General features: G+C 37.2%; 2 protein-coding genes across 2 annotated transcripts in view; both read left to right on the top strand.

Annotated features, from left to right (window-relative positions):
- Positions 1-13,128, top strand: part of prex2 (phosphatidylinositol-3,4,5-trisphosphate-dependent Rac exchange factor 2) — a 96,065-nt gene extending 82,937 nt beyond the window's left edge. Inside the window, 3 exon segments of the mRNA XM_057322771.1 lie at positions 6,513-6,615; positions 9,818-9,885; positions 11,988-13,128. Of these exon segments, the coding sequence (XP_057178754.1) occupies positions 6,513-6,615; positions 9,818-9,885; positions 11,988-12,033 (217 nt within the window). The 3' untranslated portion in view covers positions 12,034-13,128.
- Positions 13,129-13,970: 842 nt separating this feature from the next.
- Positions 13,971-18,908, top strand: part of lg23h8orf34 (linkage group 23 C8orf34 homolog) — a 63,962-nt gene continuing 59,024 nt past the window's right edge. The window contains exon 1 of the mRNA XM_057323338.1: positions 13,971-14,302. Coding sequence (XP_057179321.1) covers positions 14,219-14,302 — 84 coding nt within the window. The 5' untranslated portion in view covers positions 13,971-14,218. The remainder of the gene's footprint in view (positions 14,303-18,908) is intronic.

An 18,908-nucleotide genomic window follows, 5' to 3' on the forward strand; every position in this document is an offset into this window, starting at 1 on the left:
GAATGCCTGTGTCGCCATGTTTTACCATAGGGTTGGTGGTCTCAGTGTGGTGCCAAGCATAGCACTTCATATTGAATCTCAAAAATGTAAAATTGATCACATCAGAGAACCTTTCCGTATTGAGTCACATGCCTTTGAGCAGACAAACCGACTTCTTTTCGTCCTGCCACCATTCATATGAGCCAGGTTTATTATGCTGTTGTATTCTCTTGCACAGTTCCATCTCTGTCGTGAAGGACTGTATCACCTTACAGTTGCTGTAGGCCTTTTGGTGGCATCACATACCGTATTGCAACTCTTTTTGACCGGAGTTTTGGAGGACGGCCAGTTCTGGGTAGATTTACATTCGGTTCACGTATTCTCACATTTTTATTGTGGCGTTCTACTCTTCTTTGAGGTAAACTCGTTGACTTTGTGTCCTTGCCCTGACTGGGAATCCGTGTCACAAATCAACTTCATTTGACTAAATGTCTGTTTGTCAATCATTTAAAAGACCAAAAGTGTGCACACATTTATTCAGTGGTACCTTCTATTTAAGTATTAAACTCATCCTGTATCGTTTATCCGACAGCCTTGAGATAAATCTAAAATCATGTGGTTTGTTACAGACGTGTAAATGAAGTTATAAAATGTGTTTGATGTGTATTAGCACTTAATGTTCCAGGAACAGTATTTCAGTCTCAATTTCAAGGCTTTACACATAGCAACAGACACATTGCCAGACAATTCTCAATTTCTACACATGGAAGCAGACACATAGACACACTTGTTGTATTAATATGTCACTTTGATGGAGTGTTTTGGATAAACCGGCATGAAATTTCATTGCCATCGTTGCGTACACGTGTGTTTGTTGGTTTGAGTGTGACTAACTCAGATTTGTACGCCGGTGCAATTACAGTCCACATGCAGTTTTAGCAAAGCAGCAGGTGCTCAGACCTGCCACAGACATGGTGAATAGTGTTCTGTTTACCCCTCTAAACATGCCTCAATCAAACACCTCTCTCTCTCTCTCTCTCCCCTTCCCTCTTCATTAATCTGTGTTTGCCTTTAACAAACTGATAGTTCCGGATAATTCTGTGTTGAACATGGTTTTTCATATTAATAGCATGTTTTAAACACATTTGTTTCACTCAAAAAGACAAAATAATGTTAATAGAAGTTAAAATGGGTTTTAAGGGGGAGGGATGTCAGGACCCTGGGTGTGGAATTAAGTGGAAATAAATCCACTATGTAGAATAAATCAAAGCATTTGGATTTAGGTGTGGTTAACCTGCATGCTCAAAAAGCCTGTATTTGCATGATACAGGATGTCTCCTAAATAATAGCCAAAATATACCAGTCCCTGCTTTTAATGAAATTAAATATTTGGACCTGCCAAATGTGGGCGAAGTTAAGTGTGATCTGATGTTTATGTTATTTTTTTAATGCCAAGAAGTTCATAACCTAGTTTGTTCTTGGGTCTTTGTTGTTAAAGGTATAGTTCACACAAAAACGAAAATTCTGTCATCATGTACTTACCCTCTTGTCATTTCAAACCTCTATGACTTTCCTTTTTCTGCAAAACACAAAAATATATATTTTGATGAATGTTGGTAAATGAAAACCGTTGGTCCCCATTGACTTGCATTGGTTTTCTATACAATAGAAGTCAATGGGGACCAACGGTTTGTGGTTGCCAACATTCTCCAGAATATCTTTTTTTGTCTTTTGCAAAAGAAATGTCAAGCTGGGTAAGTAAATGATGAAAGAATTGTGGTTTTGGGGTGAACTTCTCCTTTATTGAGAACTAATGCTAAGCTGAAAACTGGCTCAGCCTTAGATTTCACAACTTTCTGAGGTCAGGTGGATAAGTTCAGACACTTGGCACATCTAGTCAAACTGAAGCAATAACAAGTAAATATTATTATTCTTAAACGCCAGAAGAACTAGCTAGGTCTATTCCTGACTGTCTGTGTGAGCACCGATCCTCTGGAGCAGTTCTGACTGAATTAAACCCCACTGCAGAGGGCCTGAAAAATGGTCATGAGAAATGAAATGATGCCTATTTTAAGAAGAAGAAAAAAACTCAGGGCAGAAATGAATAAAAAATGTATGATATGGCCCCTTTAAAATCAGTCTCGTTCTTTCTTTAGTGTGCTATAGCCATCTGTCTTGGACCAATTTTGGGAATATAAATAATCCTTTGAAACACTCATGACTCTCTTCAGACCTTTAAAACATAAATAATATAATCTCCAGCTCTTTCAGTTACACGTCCAGTACATGCATTCTCTCCATCTGTTATCTCACTGTCCATCTGTCTCTTCTCAGAGTTACAGAAGAGCGTTTAGATCAGATATTCACATCTGCAAACTGCTTTAATATCACTGAAACAAGAGCAAAACATGAATATCAGTCATGTTTGATGATTCTTTCCCTATCTTGTGTTTTTTTCATAAGTGGAAAAGGAAAGCTCAACCATTTTTCACAGTGCTTACTGTATAAAGAACCCATAAGTACCTTCATACAGTTCTTGCCTCCGGCCAGTTGGCTCAGCATTAAGCTGACTTTGATTCTTCATAGCTGACATTACACAACGGTATGCAGATGCTGCTGTTGCTTCCACCTCTGCTGTGATGGCAAAGAAGCTCTGATCTTGTAATTGTGCCTTGATATTAAGAGGCAAAGTACTACATTACATACATACATTTATAAATTTGGCCGACTCTTTTATTCAAAGCGACTTACAAAAACATTGTACTATACATTTTGTTTCTAATTATGTGCAATCCCTGTGATCGAACCCATGACCTTGGCAAAGATAGTGCCATGCTCTAACCACTGTGCTACAGGAAAGCTATATTACAGTAATAACCATGTATGAATGACATTTATGGAGGATATAACTTAGTATTAACTAGTCTCTGTAGTGTTTTAGAACCTAATTTACTAAAGGAATTATGTAAATTAGGCAAAAATGTAGCCGTCAACAGATTTTAAATGGTGCATTACCGATCTTGTTTTCGCAATGTTTGTGCATTTCCTTATAATTCAGGCACACACATCATATCATTTGCATCACATAAATATAAAACTGTAGTTTCACTTCACAATAATCATGGAGAAAATAATTTACAATAAGTAGATTATCCATGTTAGTTCATGGGGCTTTTGATATTAAAAGTGTATGAAATGAACATGAATTAACATTAATAAATGCTATAGAAGTATTGCTTATTGTTGGTTCAACCTTGTTGTAAAGTGTTGCATAATGCTATCAATCAAATTCGTCTTTAATTTGTTTATTTTGTGTTTTCTGTTTTTTAGGGGGGGACAATGAATCACACAAAAATATGAGTGTAGGCAGGCAGAGAGAGAGAGTCTTAAGACAAAACTTTCAAAGGTTGATTATATTATTATATGTGTGAATTTACCACGATATCGATAATCGTGGCTTTTGATATCACGGTTGTCAATACCAGTACATTGTGATACCCCCAGTTTCAAATTAGCGGCAAATTGCTCGATTTCAACTTTTTATTTCTTTTAGCTTTCCTACTTCCCTGTTTATTGTTCATTTTAATCTGCCTCAGTTGTAAGTCACTTTGGATAAAAGTGATTGCTAAATGTCTAAATCTAAATGTACTTCTCACTTTTTTTACTTCCAGCTGTAGCGACCTTTGTAAAACTGCCCTTTGTGTTGAAGCCCTGATGCCAGTCATGGGAACGGTCTGTATGAACATTATTCCCGAGCAATTAGATAACAGTAGGAAAGCTTTAGCTTTGAAAGTCACAGGTTAATTAGCTGTAAAACGCAGAGGGATCAATATTGCAGTGTAGTTTGCTAAAGTGGAGAGGTTTAACAGTGCCTTTGTCACAATTGGATTCTATATTTGTGTGTTTTTGAGCGTAACAGAAAGCCCTGAATCAAGCCCACATGATATACACAGACAGCATTCTCTATTTGCTGCATCAGAACGTCCTTGAAGTTATAAATGACCATGAATGGGTGAGACCAGCCGCTCTGCAGCCAATGTGATTGGTGACTCTAAAATCTTTGTATCATGCATTTTCTCTTTTTGAAATCAACAGGATCGATTATTGAAACACGCAAGAAACCATTGAGGGTAAACTACACTTTAGCGTCAGGTGTATTTTTGCATAGTTAGCAGTTTGCAGAAAGAAATGAATTTGTTGCCGAGGGGCAAACAGACACATAGAAAGAAGGATTAACTCGTCTTTCACAAAGACAAAACAGCCACTGAAACAAATCTGTCACCCACCAAGTTTGATGAATTTTAGTCTGGCATAGTTTTTTTGTATATCAGCATATAGAGCCTTGTTCATTTTTAGAGATGTTTCTGAGTAAGTAGGCACACTTAAGACTATTGACTACTAATCAGAGATTATTGAACAACATGAATGAACTAACCACAGTTCATTGTTTTTATGTACCATTTAAAGGAAGGTTGATCTTAAATAGTTGATTCCGGTCTGTTATTGTGGTGTAAATAAGCACAATTACCAGAAATGACCAATCCAGTGGTACCTCAAAGGTAATTGGAGGAAGATAATTGTGTTAAACTTTAGTACCTTGCAAACACTATTTTTATGGCTGATTCTCTGAAGTTGTGTAGAAGTCAACCACACACAAATAAATTGTGCATTAGACTGTCCGTAAGAGTATTTTGTAGGGTGAAAAAACACTCTTCTATTCTATACCCAAATGCAAATGCAAACTAAGAAAACATCAAGAAAACAAAGTCAGTGCCGTTCTCATTTTCTGAAGAAATGTATATGAAAGAAATCGTGTGAGCGTACATAGAGCATCACACACAGATTACGAAGAAGTGTTTATTACGGCCATTGACAGTTTGATGGACAAGCTTTTGAAAAACCTATAAGATGCTTTATGGTGTTACAGCGCACTAGTTTTAAAGCACTTTCACACAATCATATTAAGTTATCAGCTCAGTGTGTTATTGACTTCTTCATAATTGCTTCTTTGTCCATCAGCTATTCCCTTATGTTCCCAGTCATCTAAAATCAGTTCAGCATCTTCTCTTTATAGTCAGCCTTTTGACCGGCCATTTAGGTCTTATTGACCCACAAGACACTCGTTGACTTTGTCTATAGTGGTTGCTCATAAAGTTATTTGGTCTCTCGACTGGAAAAAGAGATTCAAATTTTCCCTGATCTTTCAAAAGTTCCATGTAGCACATTGTTAAAAACTCAACTAAAAGGCATATTAAAGGAGGCTTTATCTTAAAGGTAGCTTTCAAAATAAAGTTTTTAAGTTCAATCTCTAGCTTTAAGTCTCTTGAATTTAAATTATAGATCACATCGCGAGATGTAAACAGTGGTCCAGAAGCGCTTCTGGTTTCAGTTTTTTTTTAAATCTCACATATATAATTAAATCTAATTGAATATATAATAAAAGATATTCGTTTAACATTTTGATTTAGTTTTAAATGGTCTGTTATTTTGTTCAAATGCTTGTGTCAACTGAAACAGAAAGTTCTTATGGACCAATATTCGTCTTGCATTGTTTACGTCTTACGAAATGGTATATTTTAAACGTCTTATAAAACAAAGATGACATTTTTTCAGTTATATGAAATTCATTCGTGCAACTAGATTTTTTAAGTCAGTTTAATGTAATTTAAGTGACATATGACATAACCTTAAAATTTAAGTTTTTTTCAGTGTATAGTGTAACTTTCAGAACCCTAGAATTCCTGCAAAAACGGCTCATTTATAACATTTTGTTATTCATTTATTGAACGCATATGTGTATCATCAGTCTATCTCTTGCTTAAGTATCTTTCTTGATAAGGTGTTTTTTGGCTCAGTCACTCTCTTATCGACTTTGTCCAGTCGTAGCTTCTAAAGTTGTTTGTCTTCTCCACTGGTTTAGTATCAGATCTCTTACTCTGATTGACTCTATTCCCACTTATATCAGCTCTTGTCGTTCTGCATCAGTGCTTACAGTCAAGGGCTCGGTTACCATATAAATGCTCATAGCTCACCTCAGGGGATATTTATTGCACTCTGGGGACCTTTGTCTTTTAAAACCACAATCTGGGTGTTTCACACCTGTTTGGTCACGCTGGCATTTGACTGTCCGTTCAGATGTTAGCGGGGTGTGAGTGGCAGACACATGTTGTCAGGCTGTGAAAGTGCATGTCACGCTCCTTCACGCTGGAATTACCGTGCACGCTGTATGACAGGTCTTGTTATCCCTGGCTCTGGGTCTCAAAAGCATGTTTAGGGTGTCCCGAGCCCACTTTAGTCAGAATTCAATGGATTTGTTTAACCGCCTCTCCGTTTTAAGTAAATTATTAATTAATCCGAATTAATTAAATGATAGATGGCTTGGGGAAAGGAACATAGATAATAATTAAAAGCTAATGAAAAGATACCTCAAGTGTAATTTTTCTTGTTATTATTTATTATTTTACAATAAAAATACTTTTTGACCCTTGTTACCCAGTATGATGCTAATCTATACATCATCTCCTGTCTTGTAGTTGCACACTGAGTGTCACGCTGGAACAGGCCATTCTTCTGGCCCGAAATCACGGCTTGCCTCCGAGATGCATCATGCAGGCCACTGATGTCATGAGGAAGCAGGTATGATCTGTTATTATGTACCCAACATTCAATTGACATGGTTTGGTTTTGAAATGTCATATCCATATTACATGAGCTAATACTCACCTCTGTGCATTTGTCTGACCCAGTTAGTTTATCGGGCATTGTATTTTCATTAGGCCACCACGTTCAATTTGTGGCAGATTTATTTTTATCAAAGGCATGTGTTAATTATTTTAGGAAGTGTAACAAGATTAACTGCCTGGTTCAGATTCTTTCATTTCATTTTTCTTTTTTGCATGGCTATTAGCATAAGCTCCAGTCAGGGTTAACAAGCCTGGAAGCAGGAGAGGTGACGCTTGTGAAATGAAGGAGATGTGTAAATACTTTTGTGTGCTGTTCATTTAGTGTAGAAGTGAAAGATCATTAGTCACTTTTTCTTCCTGTTCTCACACTAGCCGTGAAGTGTCCTTCATGAGGTTATGGATGAAACTGACCGGGTCTGATCTGTTATATCATTAAGAACTCTGAGACTTGTATGAAAGAAGGCCAGGTGGTGGGTGCATGAGCTAAGAAGGAATGGAACGTAACTCAAGGCGGTGCCGAGTCCTTGAAAGAAGCTTTTTTTCATTCTGAACTTTAACATAACTATAGTTATTAAAACTAATTGAAGTGATTTAACTTTTTTTAAGTTACAAATTTATAGCTTTCTTATCATATAATTTTAAATGATCTACTTAATTGAAAATTCTGTCATTATTTACTTATCCCTCAAATCTGTATGTCATTTATTCTTTTCTTATCACAATTTTAAAGAGAATTTTAAGGGGACAGTTCACCAAAAAAATAACAATTAACATTTACTCACCCTTGTGTTGTTACAAATCTGTATACTGTAAATGTCTATGTTCTTGAACACAGAGAAAGATATTTGGAAGAATGCTTGTAACCAAACAGTTCTTGACCACCATTGACTACCATAGTAGGAAAAATGACAATGGTAGTCTAAAGTGCCCCAAAACTGTTTGCGTTCCTACATTCTTCAAAATATCTTCTTTTGTGTTCAACAGAACACAGACATTTATAAAGCAGTTTTTCCTACTTTGGTTGGCAATGGTGGAATTTTCGTTTTTTTATATACTGTTCCTTTAAGAATCTTACATTTTTTTAATACTTAATAATACTTAAAGGGTTAGTTCACCCAAAAATGAAAATTATTTCATAATTTACGGTCATGTAACTCCAGACCTGTATGACTTTCTTTCTTCTGCAGCAGAACACAAAAGAAGATATTTTAAAGAACATTGGTAACCAAACAACATTGGCTTCCATGTATGGACAAAACCACAGACACATTTCTCAAAATATCTTCTTTTGTGTTCTACAGGGAAAAAGAGTATTAAACAGGCTTTGAGCGTGTATTAAAGATAAAGGATGAAAAAAAGGTTATTAGATTCTAAGATTTTCTCTTAAGCATTTTCAATACTACACCAATCCATAGTGGCCAAGTCAATTAAGCTCCATTATAGACACTATTTAAAGGAGTAGTTCACTTTAAATTAAGCCCCCACTGACTTTCCATAGAAATTTTTATTACTACTATGGAAAGTCATTGGAGGCTTATTTTGAAGTGAACTACTCCTTTAACATTATATAACAAATTTTAAGTTGTTATTGCATTGAGCTGTTGATTTAACTACTTTTCCTCTGGATCAATGAGTCAGTGAAGCGTCTAACATACAGTTTGTGGCATTTCTAGAGTAAACATCTGACTGGAGGGCATCAACAGTCAATATTGTGTTCGGGTTGTCACACAACTCTGTCGTATGGCTTAATACTTGAACATCAAGAGGGTGTGGATGATGTTCGAATGAACTGTTTCTTTTCAAACCGCAAAATTTACAATGCAAACTGGTCCAAGACCATTTTTTATGTGCTGGACTGCTTGTGGGTGATGACTGTACCGGTCAAAATTCAGAAATGACTTCATGAATATAAATATGAGAGCTCCCCCTGGCTGACTATTTATTATTATTCACCATGAAACAGACCTCACAGCAAGACTTAAGAGAGACTCATCTATCATAATGACTGGAACTCAATGAGTACAGATAATAGACGATGACAGCATGTCCACGTTTTGTTCATATGTATAAAAGCTTTAAAAAAATGTTTTATGTAAGTAAATTTTTTTTAGAAAGGAATCAGTAAAGAAGGCTATCAAGAGATCAGATAATCATCTCTGTGTGAGAATACAAAGTCTGGTACACTGGTATTCAGCACTCCGTGTTCCTCGTCCTCATATCGCTATCTCCTCTCCGTACAGCTGTGCCGGGAAGGTAGTAAGGCCACAGTTTTGAACGATTTGGATGCCTGACTCTCATACGCATGCAGTAATTGCTGATGTTATCATGTCACAATAGGAGACTACACAGCCCTGGCCATATCGCTGGCCTTACAAGATACAATTACCAGTCAGCGGTCCCTAAAGAGCAGGATGAGAGTACCTGTTCAGTGATGGAGACTGAAATTGCATTTTCCTCTCCACAATCACAGCTGACTTCCCCTGACAGTGTTTATGCTGCACTGAAGCCCCCCGCTGCTGATACAGCCCGCTTCAGACCTGCACCTGCCCCAGACAACCTGCGTCGAAGCAACCTGAGATAGCAAAGCTATTTGTGGAATCTGCTAACATTTGGGAAATGTGCAAGATGTACGCTTTTATTCTTGCGTCATGGAGCGTGTTGCTATTTTTCTTTTTGTCACAATAAGCGGAAAAAACGCTGTTCAAAAAACGCAGGGCTGTGATTCATTTGATGTGGGATGGGATGTTAGGACCCCTGGAACTCTCGGGATGTTCTACGAGTATGTGTGTTATATTTTAATTTATGACTACAAACAAGTCCATCTAACAAAATTGACAAGGCCAGTGCTCTGGATCTACAGATTCACGTCAGATTCAGCTGCAAGTCATCGATTCAGCCGGCTGTGCTTTGAGTTATAAGCTTTGCTGTCTGTGGAGATGGCAAAGCAGGCTGAAGGTGTTTTTGTGGATTCTCACTGTTGGTTTAGTGATCTGATAATTCGCTCGGAATAGATTTATTTTAAAGCAGCTATTCAGGAATCAGAATCACAGCCTCTCTGAATGACCTACTGGAAACAGAACATGTTCATGATTATTTAAAGCATAAGTGTTTTGACAGACCTTCTGCATGTCATTTATAATTTTGGCTCTTTTTAGGGAGCAAGAGTGCAGAACTCAGCCAAGAACCTGGGCGTGAGAGACCGCACCCCATCAACAGTGCCAAGGTAAACAGAGCGGTCCTCAATGACTTCATAAACACTTCCCCTCGCATTTACACTGTGGTCTGGACTAACCCTCCTTAAAATGTCTATTAAATCAACCTAAATTTGATAAAAATGTGTTGAGGTAAAAATGACTTTTGGGTTAGTGGATTGCTTAAGTCTCTAAGCCGAAGTATTAAACTTCTATCATTGATGTTGCCTGACCTGCTTAACCTACAAACTCTTTTTAAACTTTGTAGATCATTTCAGCCTCATGTATGCTATCAATTTTTGGTGAACCTTTTAATACTTTAAGATTTCAAGTTTGAAGGGGTCATATGGTGCGTATACGTGTTTTTCAGTGAGTGTTATAAGTTGCCCATGAATGTATTAGACACGTAAAATTGCAACAATTAAAGTGTGGGAACAAAAGATGCATTCTATCTAAAAGCGAATGCTCACCCAGACCTGCCTGAAACGCCTCGTGTAACCACACCCCCACAAATCTACGTCAGTTCGTGGTATGAGTTGACTAAGACCGACCAAATGTATAAACAAGTAAGGTGGGCGTACCTGTCAGTACAATTGCTTTGGAACCTGCTGTTCCAAATATGGTAAGAGGCGTCACATTTCCGTCACACGCTTGCAGTATTCGACTAATCACTACGCACTGGTTAACTGGCCAATCATAGCACACCTCGCTTTTCAGAGCGATGAGCTTTGTAAAAAATCTGCGTGTTTCAGAGAGGCGGGGCAAAGAGGAGATACAAACATGCACGGTATGTGGAAAATACAGCGTTTTTGAACCTTAAATCGTGTATACACATTGCTTTACATCTAAAACAAACGATTAATATTCATTTTAGCCGTGTCATGTGACCCCTTTAAGTTAAAACAACCTTTCTTAAGTGACTACTTTTTTACTGTTACATAATATTTGCATGCGTTTAAACTTTTGCATTAACGTGCGGCCTGGATCTAGATGTTGTTGACATTGAAAGGGCAAGTGTAAATGTGTCTCAGTGTAATGTAAAAGCAACCCAGCCGTCATATCTGCATTCACAAGTCGATGTCACACAAACCCCCTCCTCTTTCTGAAGGCTGTCAGGAAATTTGGAGGACGTCAGGCAATGGAGTAGATTGCATATACTGTATGGTTGAAAATTCGCCTTCGGAATGGCACCGCCATTCATTTTCTGAAAAAAGGCATACTTTTTTCCATCACCTGGATGATTTCGAGATTGTAACATATATACAATATTTGCTTATTCCTTATTTTATTTTAGATTGGAAATATGTGACAGAAATTAGAAAACATATATCACTTTAGTTTGATTTAGCATCATGGACATTTTTCCACTAGAGACTTGATTCCAAATGTGGAGCATAAAACAGTCAGATTCAGTCAGATACAGAAGCCACTTGATGTTGAGAAGTGCAAGCAAGCACGCTGCGTCCTGATTGGCTGATGATTAATCTGCACAGTGAACGCATGTTAATGCCATGTGTAAATGCAGCCTGTGTGTCAAGCATGTTTAGCCTCGTTTACACCAAACCAAAGCCTAAAACCTACATATACTGAAAACTTTTGAAAAAAGTATTTGAATTCTTTTCAGACGTAATAAATTGCAGTAATTAGTGGCCCACGGTTTTTTATTTTGAACAGATGCTGCTGTTCAGCTTTTATTCTTCAAATAAATCCCTGCAGTACTGCCACGTAAAACAAACAATGCAACTTTCTTGCAATATGCTCAAAATGTTGCGTTCATCATAACATTTAAAATGAAATTGAAGAGAACCCAGTGCGTAAAACTCATAAAGCACATTGAGTTTATCTCAGGTTTAGCTTCAAGCGCATGTTCTCTAGTAGGACATCCGTCTGCAGGTGTGTGCGTGTGTGTGTTCGAGAGCTCTATTTCCTGCGGTAAAATAACTGCTGAAAAGGACTGAGCTTTTAAGAGATCTGCTCTGCCCTAAACTCAGTACTTCACATAAAAGCTATTTAAGTCATTTCACTCAGAGATTTACTGCATACACTCTGTTGTTATCTATAGGGGCTGTCTATACCTGATCTTACTAATCATTTTTATCTGCGATATTTCAATTGTATTTCATTCCATTAACAGATTGTACAAACTGTGTCAGCCTCCACCTCCCGATGGTGACCCCTGAATCTACAGCAGATGTGGAGCAGCTCTTGTCCAACCCTGTGACAACACTTTCCATTTAAGGAGAATGTCTGGACGTTCATCCTCACTCCTGCTTAGAGGCTTCTGTCACCTCTCAACTCAAACATAATATATATTGGCTTTTGTCATACTGTAGGCACCTTTTTTATATTATTCTGTGCTATGGTGCGTCTCGTTTTAGACCGAAGATCAAACAAACAGGAAGCTGCTGTCAAGTCATTCTTTTTAAATAGAAAGTTTCAAACCTGATTCAGATAACTTTTCGTGTTTATGTAAAAAGTTTGCACAGTGCTTTAGTCTCCGTATCTTGTTTTAAGACAGCATTTGTTAATAGTTTATATTTGTTTGTATTGCGTTTAAACAAAATTGGCCTAATATCCAGAGGCTGTATTTCAGCTGTTTTCTTGCCTTAATAAAACTTGTATGTCATTTATTCACATATAATCCAATCCATGGCATTTAAACATGGCATGTGTAGGTTTGCCTCATCATTTATAAGTCTGAGTTTATAGTTTATTAACACCGTCGTGTATTAAGCTAATGTTGCAGGACCAATTCTGCAGTCTCAGTGAATCTAAAGTGGCATACTGGAAAGTTCATGTACACAACATTGTGATTATATCAGTGTTATCAGTGTTTTATTTTACATCACACTTATAGAGGTATATACTGTATATGTATCATTTTGTCTCCAAAAATAAAACACATTCAGTACTCAGGAGTTATTGTTACATGTAATCTTAGTGTTACTTAAAATAACAAATAAATCATCATTACTATGCAATATTGCTCTAAACAGGAAATGTTTATTAACTACATAAGTTCCGTTTTGAAAGAGAAAATAAGATTTAGTCAAGATGTTTTTATGTTATACAAAGTGTTTCAATTAATATGGTCTTCATTGAAGCTGGCACGTTGAAAAATAAATTCATGTGAAGATATTACTGTAAAAACGACAGTTATTTATTTTATCATAAAACTAACCCATTTTCCAAATGCATGTTCTATCCCCCAACCTGAAAACTAGGTTGATGTTACTGTTATTATGTCAAATTGTAATTAAATAAAATGTTTTAAAGGAAATTAAAATTTGATATTCAGCTTTTTTTTCGAATTTATTGCACATGCATGCACCACACACACACACACAACTGCTTCATGTGCTGCACTTTCTGTCATCCATCACATGTGCAGTCAGTATGAGGACGCTTATACTCGTGTGAAATCTTGCTAATGGCCTCTGCATGCAGGAAAAAGTCTTAGACAAACATTCTTTACCTGTCATAGTTTTCACAGCCTTACTGTCACTTACAGTACAGCTTCAGGCTTCATGGGTGTCTCCTTAAAGAGAGTTCACCCAAAACATCACTTTCCCACCCTCTTCTCATTACAAACCTGTACGACTTTCTTTCTTCTGCACAACACAAAAGAAGCTATTTTGAAGAATGTTGATAACCAAACAATGTCTGTATACCATTTGCTTCTATTGTATAGACACAAAACCAATGCAAGTCAATGGGTCACACTATCATTCTTCAAAATATCTTCCTTTTGTGTTCTGCTGAAGAATGTCATACAGGTTTGAAATGACAAGAGGGTGAGAAAATGATGACAGAATTTTCTTTTTTCATTTAAATTGTAGCCTCTGAAAATCATTGTATTTAGAGTTTAATTGTAATAATGTCTATATAAACTGTTTTTAACTAATTAATTCACGATTACACTTTTCAAGAGTCTGCAATGCACTGTACAACACAACACATGACATTTTGTGTCAATCGTGTTTTAATGCATTATACATTATGGACCGTATAATATAAATGGATATGTAACGCTCGTACTCACTCCGAGTAAACAGTGAGGGCGGGTCCTTCAGACCTAAGGGAAAAAACTGAACAGCCAATAAATAAAAGATTGATCCAGGCTGTGATCTTTCTCATTGGCTTTGGAAGAAAGCCGTCGCCAGCTACTCTGCCGAGACCGGAGGAGGGATAGTCCCGTCAGATAGTAACCAAAGCCAAACCTGGACACTTTCAGCATGTGCTTGAACACACGCCGGAGTCTCCGCACTGGATATCCGCTCGCGCTCTGCCGCAAAGCCGTTTGGTGATCGATCTTCGGTTTGAAGATGCGTGCCAATATTTAGCGATATCTTCTTCGATTTCCTAATGCAAGACATTCATATGGCGTCTCTACAGCAGTCAAGAATACAGTCATACCTGGACAAGAATCAAATCGGACCCTTGTTTGAGGTACGCGGCTCATTTTCCACAACTTTTAAACGATTGAAATGGCAAAGCATTTTATGAGGCATCTCAGAAATTTGCTTCAATGCAATGAGATTGAATAGGAAGTGAACACGTGCAAATTTCTCCGAGAAATAGTTTATTTGTCATGTAAAGAATGCGTAACATGTTTTTATCATTGCATTTATGTCATTTAAACTGCATGAATTTGTGCAAAGACGTTTGTCCTTATGGGGGCAATGCAACGTCCTGCATTCACTTGCTTTGGTCCAATGTAAGCTGTTAAAAAGTAGGAATGTTGTCTTGTTGGACGTGATTTAAAGCGAATTCTGCACTAAATAAGATACGTAAGCGTGATTGTCTGCTTCACAAAAATGATCTGAGGTAATATGAGGTGAATTGTTTTTTGCTGACTGGACGCTTTCTATCAGTAACCCAAACTGCTGTATTCCATTGTTTCTCTACCGCAACCTGAGGTATATTTTGAGTATGTGTTTTTCCAGTCAATCTAGGTCCCTTTTATATACGTTCTTTCATTTGTAATGTGTCATTTTTAATCAAATGCATATTGATGTACATGTTACACTGTAAATGTGTATAGTGGCCTATGACTTTTGCAGTCAGATTGGGAATGCGATGGACTAACCTAAATCCAATCCAACAGATTTGAAGAAACAAACAGGACCGAACAGTCACCTTGAGAAAAATGACTTTTTCTGCACCGTGACATAATGAACCAAAACAGCGTAGTCATCCACCACTGAGGCTCGTGTAGTGAGGAGCTCATAGTCTATATGAGTCAAACTGCTGATGTATCAAGTGTCTTGTAGCAGGGACTATACGTGCATGAACTGAATATTAAACAGCAATAAAGCTAAAAGCAGCGCGGTTGTGACCCAGTACCATGGACAGCGGCGTCGCGCAGAGGTCTGTCACGTGAACGCGCGGGCGCTGTTAGTGGGCTGCCGTCGAGGAGCTAAATAGACTCTCTGCCTTCTGTCTTACTGTCTTTTATGAAGTGTGGTATAGTTTTTGAGAAGTACATAGGATGTAAAGCTGTAAGAAACAGTTTTCAAAACCTATATTAAATTTGTTACGTTGGTAAATTGGTCGTCTAAATCTGGTTATACTTTACATACTCACAACAATGTAAATACAAGATGCTTTAAAACGTAATGGTACAAGATGAAGGTTAGACTAGGATTTTATCTTTTTTGCTAAGTTTCATTATAGGTACATACAGTATTTTGGCTTCATAAAAACTTATAAGATAAGAATTTTCTCCTAGTTGCCCAAAAACTACAATCACATCATTGTTAGAGAAAACTCTCATCTGTGTGACAATTTCTCCCCCATATCTTCATTTTTGTTGTACGGTATATGATAACGTATAATAACCAGAATACTGTACTGCAAAGTGACTCTAAATATAGCTTTATTTGCACAGTATATCCACAGGCACTTAGCATCTCTGTTATTTTATATCACTACAAACAGCTTAAATAGAGCTAGTGTTATTTACACATCAAAACTATTTTCTTTATGACTGCATTGTGTCCACACCAGACGCAACATACAACTTTTAAAAAAAAGGACCATTAATATATAACCTAGAATGTATTGTAGTTTGTCCCATAACTCCGGCGTGGCTGATTTTGACAAAACTCTAAATAAATGGAAAAGAAACATTTTCTAATGTGTTGCGACATCACATCTGTGATCAAAATGATGTTACTTTGTTCCACACATGGACTTTATTTTCCCCACAAGAGGAAAAATCTTGACTATTGTTAATGTTGCATGTTTTACATACAATGGAGTAGGGATTGAGGCTGTCAACAAAGAAACAAAATCATGATAATTTGTAACAATTTGTAACATTTGTAACATTCTCCTAAAAACACAGTATAAATATAATATAGAGCTACACCTGCAGCATACTTCTGTGTCTTCAAATGAAAATCTCTCACCATATTAACAGCTTTACCGTATTATTTTCCAGAAGACTGACACACTGTGTGGGGGCTGAGATTTAGGAAGCTGTATAGATTAGTGTTTACAGTCTTGCATGAATGCACACTCTTCAGCACTAATTAATGGAGAGATTTTGGTTTATATCAGCTTGGGATTGCATGGAGCTTAATTTTTTTTAGCCTCTCGGTTGTGCTTTTTAATGATGGTAATGATGATAATTAGTCTCATTTAGAAATTGATAATCAAGTAATCAAGCTAGAAAACGACTAAATGAAGTTGTAAAAAACATCTTAGAGACATAAGGGTTTAAAATAATGTACATTTTGATTTTTATAAGCTCACTACACGTTTTGCTAAAATACTGCCGTCAATCATTAATGAAATTTTATGGGACCAAGTAGAGGATTGCATTGTGCATCCAATGGTACTGGAAGATAAAACAATGTTACATTTAGTAGCATTGTTTATACCCTCTCATAAATTAAAACATTTCTGTGAAAATCTATCATTTACATCCGGCCTGTATAACGTACTGAATGTATAATTGCATCTCCATAAAAGTCAGCCGAGCTCATGGGCCAGGCAACTGCAGTGCGATCTGCTCCATTCAGCTGTGATAAGAGCAAATTTGGAGTAGGAAGAGGAAAACAGGTTATCAATAGCCAATCAAAGATCACTATACAAAGTCAAATGGTCGGAAACAGCGTAATAAACGCGGTAAAACATTTGGAATCAGCAGCTTTATTGATCTCTGCTGTGAGCATTGTTTATTCACCCACACAATATAGTGAAGCTGGAGCAGATGGAGGTCTGATTAGTAGACAGTACATTCTAATGAATTCAGCCTATAAAACCACAGGCATCAACACTCTGGATTTGAAACATATGCCATTAGCATATTTTTCTCTTGGCTAGTGTATGTGTTTATATGTACTGGAAGCGTATTATGGCTGGAGGTTGGATGTGCAATCTCAGCATCTGTCACATGCGCTACATTCACTTTACAGAACCATAGAAAATCCTGGCCGGGGACCTTCTAGCTTTATTGGTCCTCCTAGCTGATATTTTTAGAAGATTCTTTGCTCCCCTTACGGTGGAAAGCAGTTTTTGCTTAGGTGGTCAATAGATCATTTAGACTTTTATTGACTGAGATCATGGCATACATTACATTTGGACAATGCAATGCATTTTATTGACTCAAGCTTCACTTTATGATTCTTGTAATTACAGTACAAATCAATTAAAAGATGAGCTGTATCCTGCTATGCCATGTTTCATTTAAAGGGGTCATATGGTGCGTATACGTGTTTTTCAGTGAGTGTTATAAGTTGCCCATGCATGTATTAGACACGTAAAATTGCAAAAATAAAAGTGTGGGAACAAAAGATGCATTCTATCTAAAAGCGAATGCTCACCCAGACCTGCCTGAAACGCCTCGTGTAACCACACCCCCACAAATCTACGTCAGTTCGTGGTATGAATTGACTAAGACCGCCCAAATGTAAACGCAAGTAAGGTGGGCGTACCTGTCAGTACAATTGCTTTGGAACCTGATGTTCCAAATATGGTAAGAGGCGTCACATTTCCCTCACACGCTTGCAGTATTCGACCAATCACTACACACTGGTTAACTGGCCAATCATAGCACACCTCGCTTTTCAGAGCGATGAGCTTTGTAAAAAATCTGAGCGTTTCAGAGAGGCGGGGCAAAGAGGAGAAACAAACATGCACAGTATGTGGAAAATACAGCATTTTTAAAACTTAAATAGTGTATACACATTGCTTTACATCTAAAACAAACGATAATATTAGTTTAAGACGTGTCATATGACCCCTTTAAAAATAATATAATTCGCCTATGACTGTAATATTAGATCCGAGACAATATTATAATTTTCATGCAGTTTCATTTATGTCCATTAAAACAGGTCAGCCTAGCCAAGCAATATGAAATATGGCTGATTTTAAAGGTGCCATGTGAATTTTTTGGAGGATCAATAGACAGAAATGCAATATAATATACATACAGTAACTATGTCTTCAGAGGTGTATAAAGACCTTACATAATGAAGCGTTATGTTTTTATTACCTTAGAATGAGCTATTTCTATCTACATACACTGGGCGTCCCCTTACATGGAATTCGCCATGATGTTTCTACAGTAGCCCTAACTGGACAAACTGCACTACAGAGCGTGTTACATAAATATGTTATCTCCTCCAGCAAAGAAGCGAAAACGTGACAACATCATAGTTCTGTGTCAGCCACCGTAGTGCATTGAAAGGGAGGGGTCTAGTAAGCCATTGGTTTCAATTCGCAACCTCACCGCTAGATGACGCTAAATTTTACACACTGGATCTTTAATATCTATACATTGGCAGAGAATGATTTACCAAAAAAGGAGAGTAAACATCTACATATTTAATCACCAGAAGTCTGAGGCCATAACATGTTTTTCTCATGTTGTTTTCTGTATATATAGCACAAGGATGTTTAATATTCGTTGTATGTATAATCACCAGACAAAATCTGTGAGCTTTCTCTGTTTAATGAATACAACCGACCCAACACTTTAACTCTGGTCTCACTTCATCCAAAGTCAAGGGTACATTGACCCAGAGCTCCGGAAAAGTCAGAC

This window comes from Triplophysa rosa, linkage group LG23 (assembly GCF_024868665.1).
Source record: "Triplophysa rosa linkage group LG23, Trosa_1v2, whole genome shotgun sequence".
NCBI lineage: Eukaryota > Metazoa > Chordata > Actinopteri > Cypriniformes > Nemacheilidae > Triplophysa > Triplophysa rosa.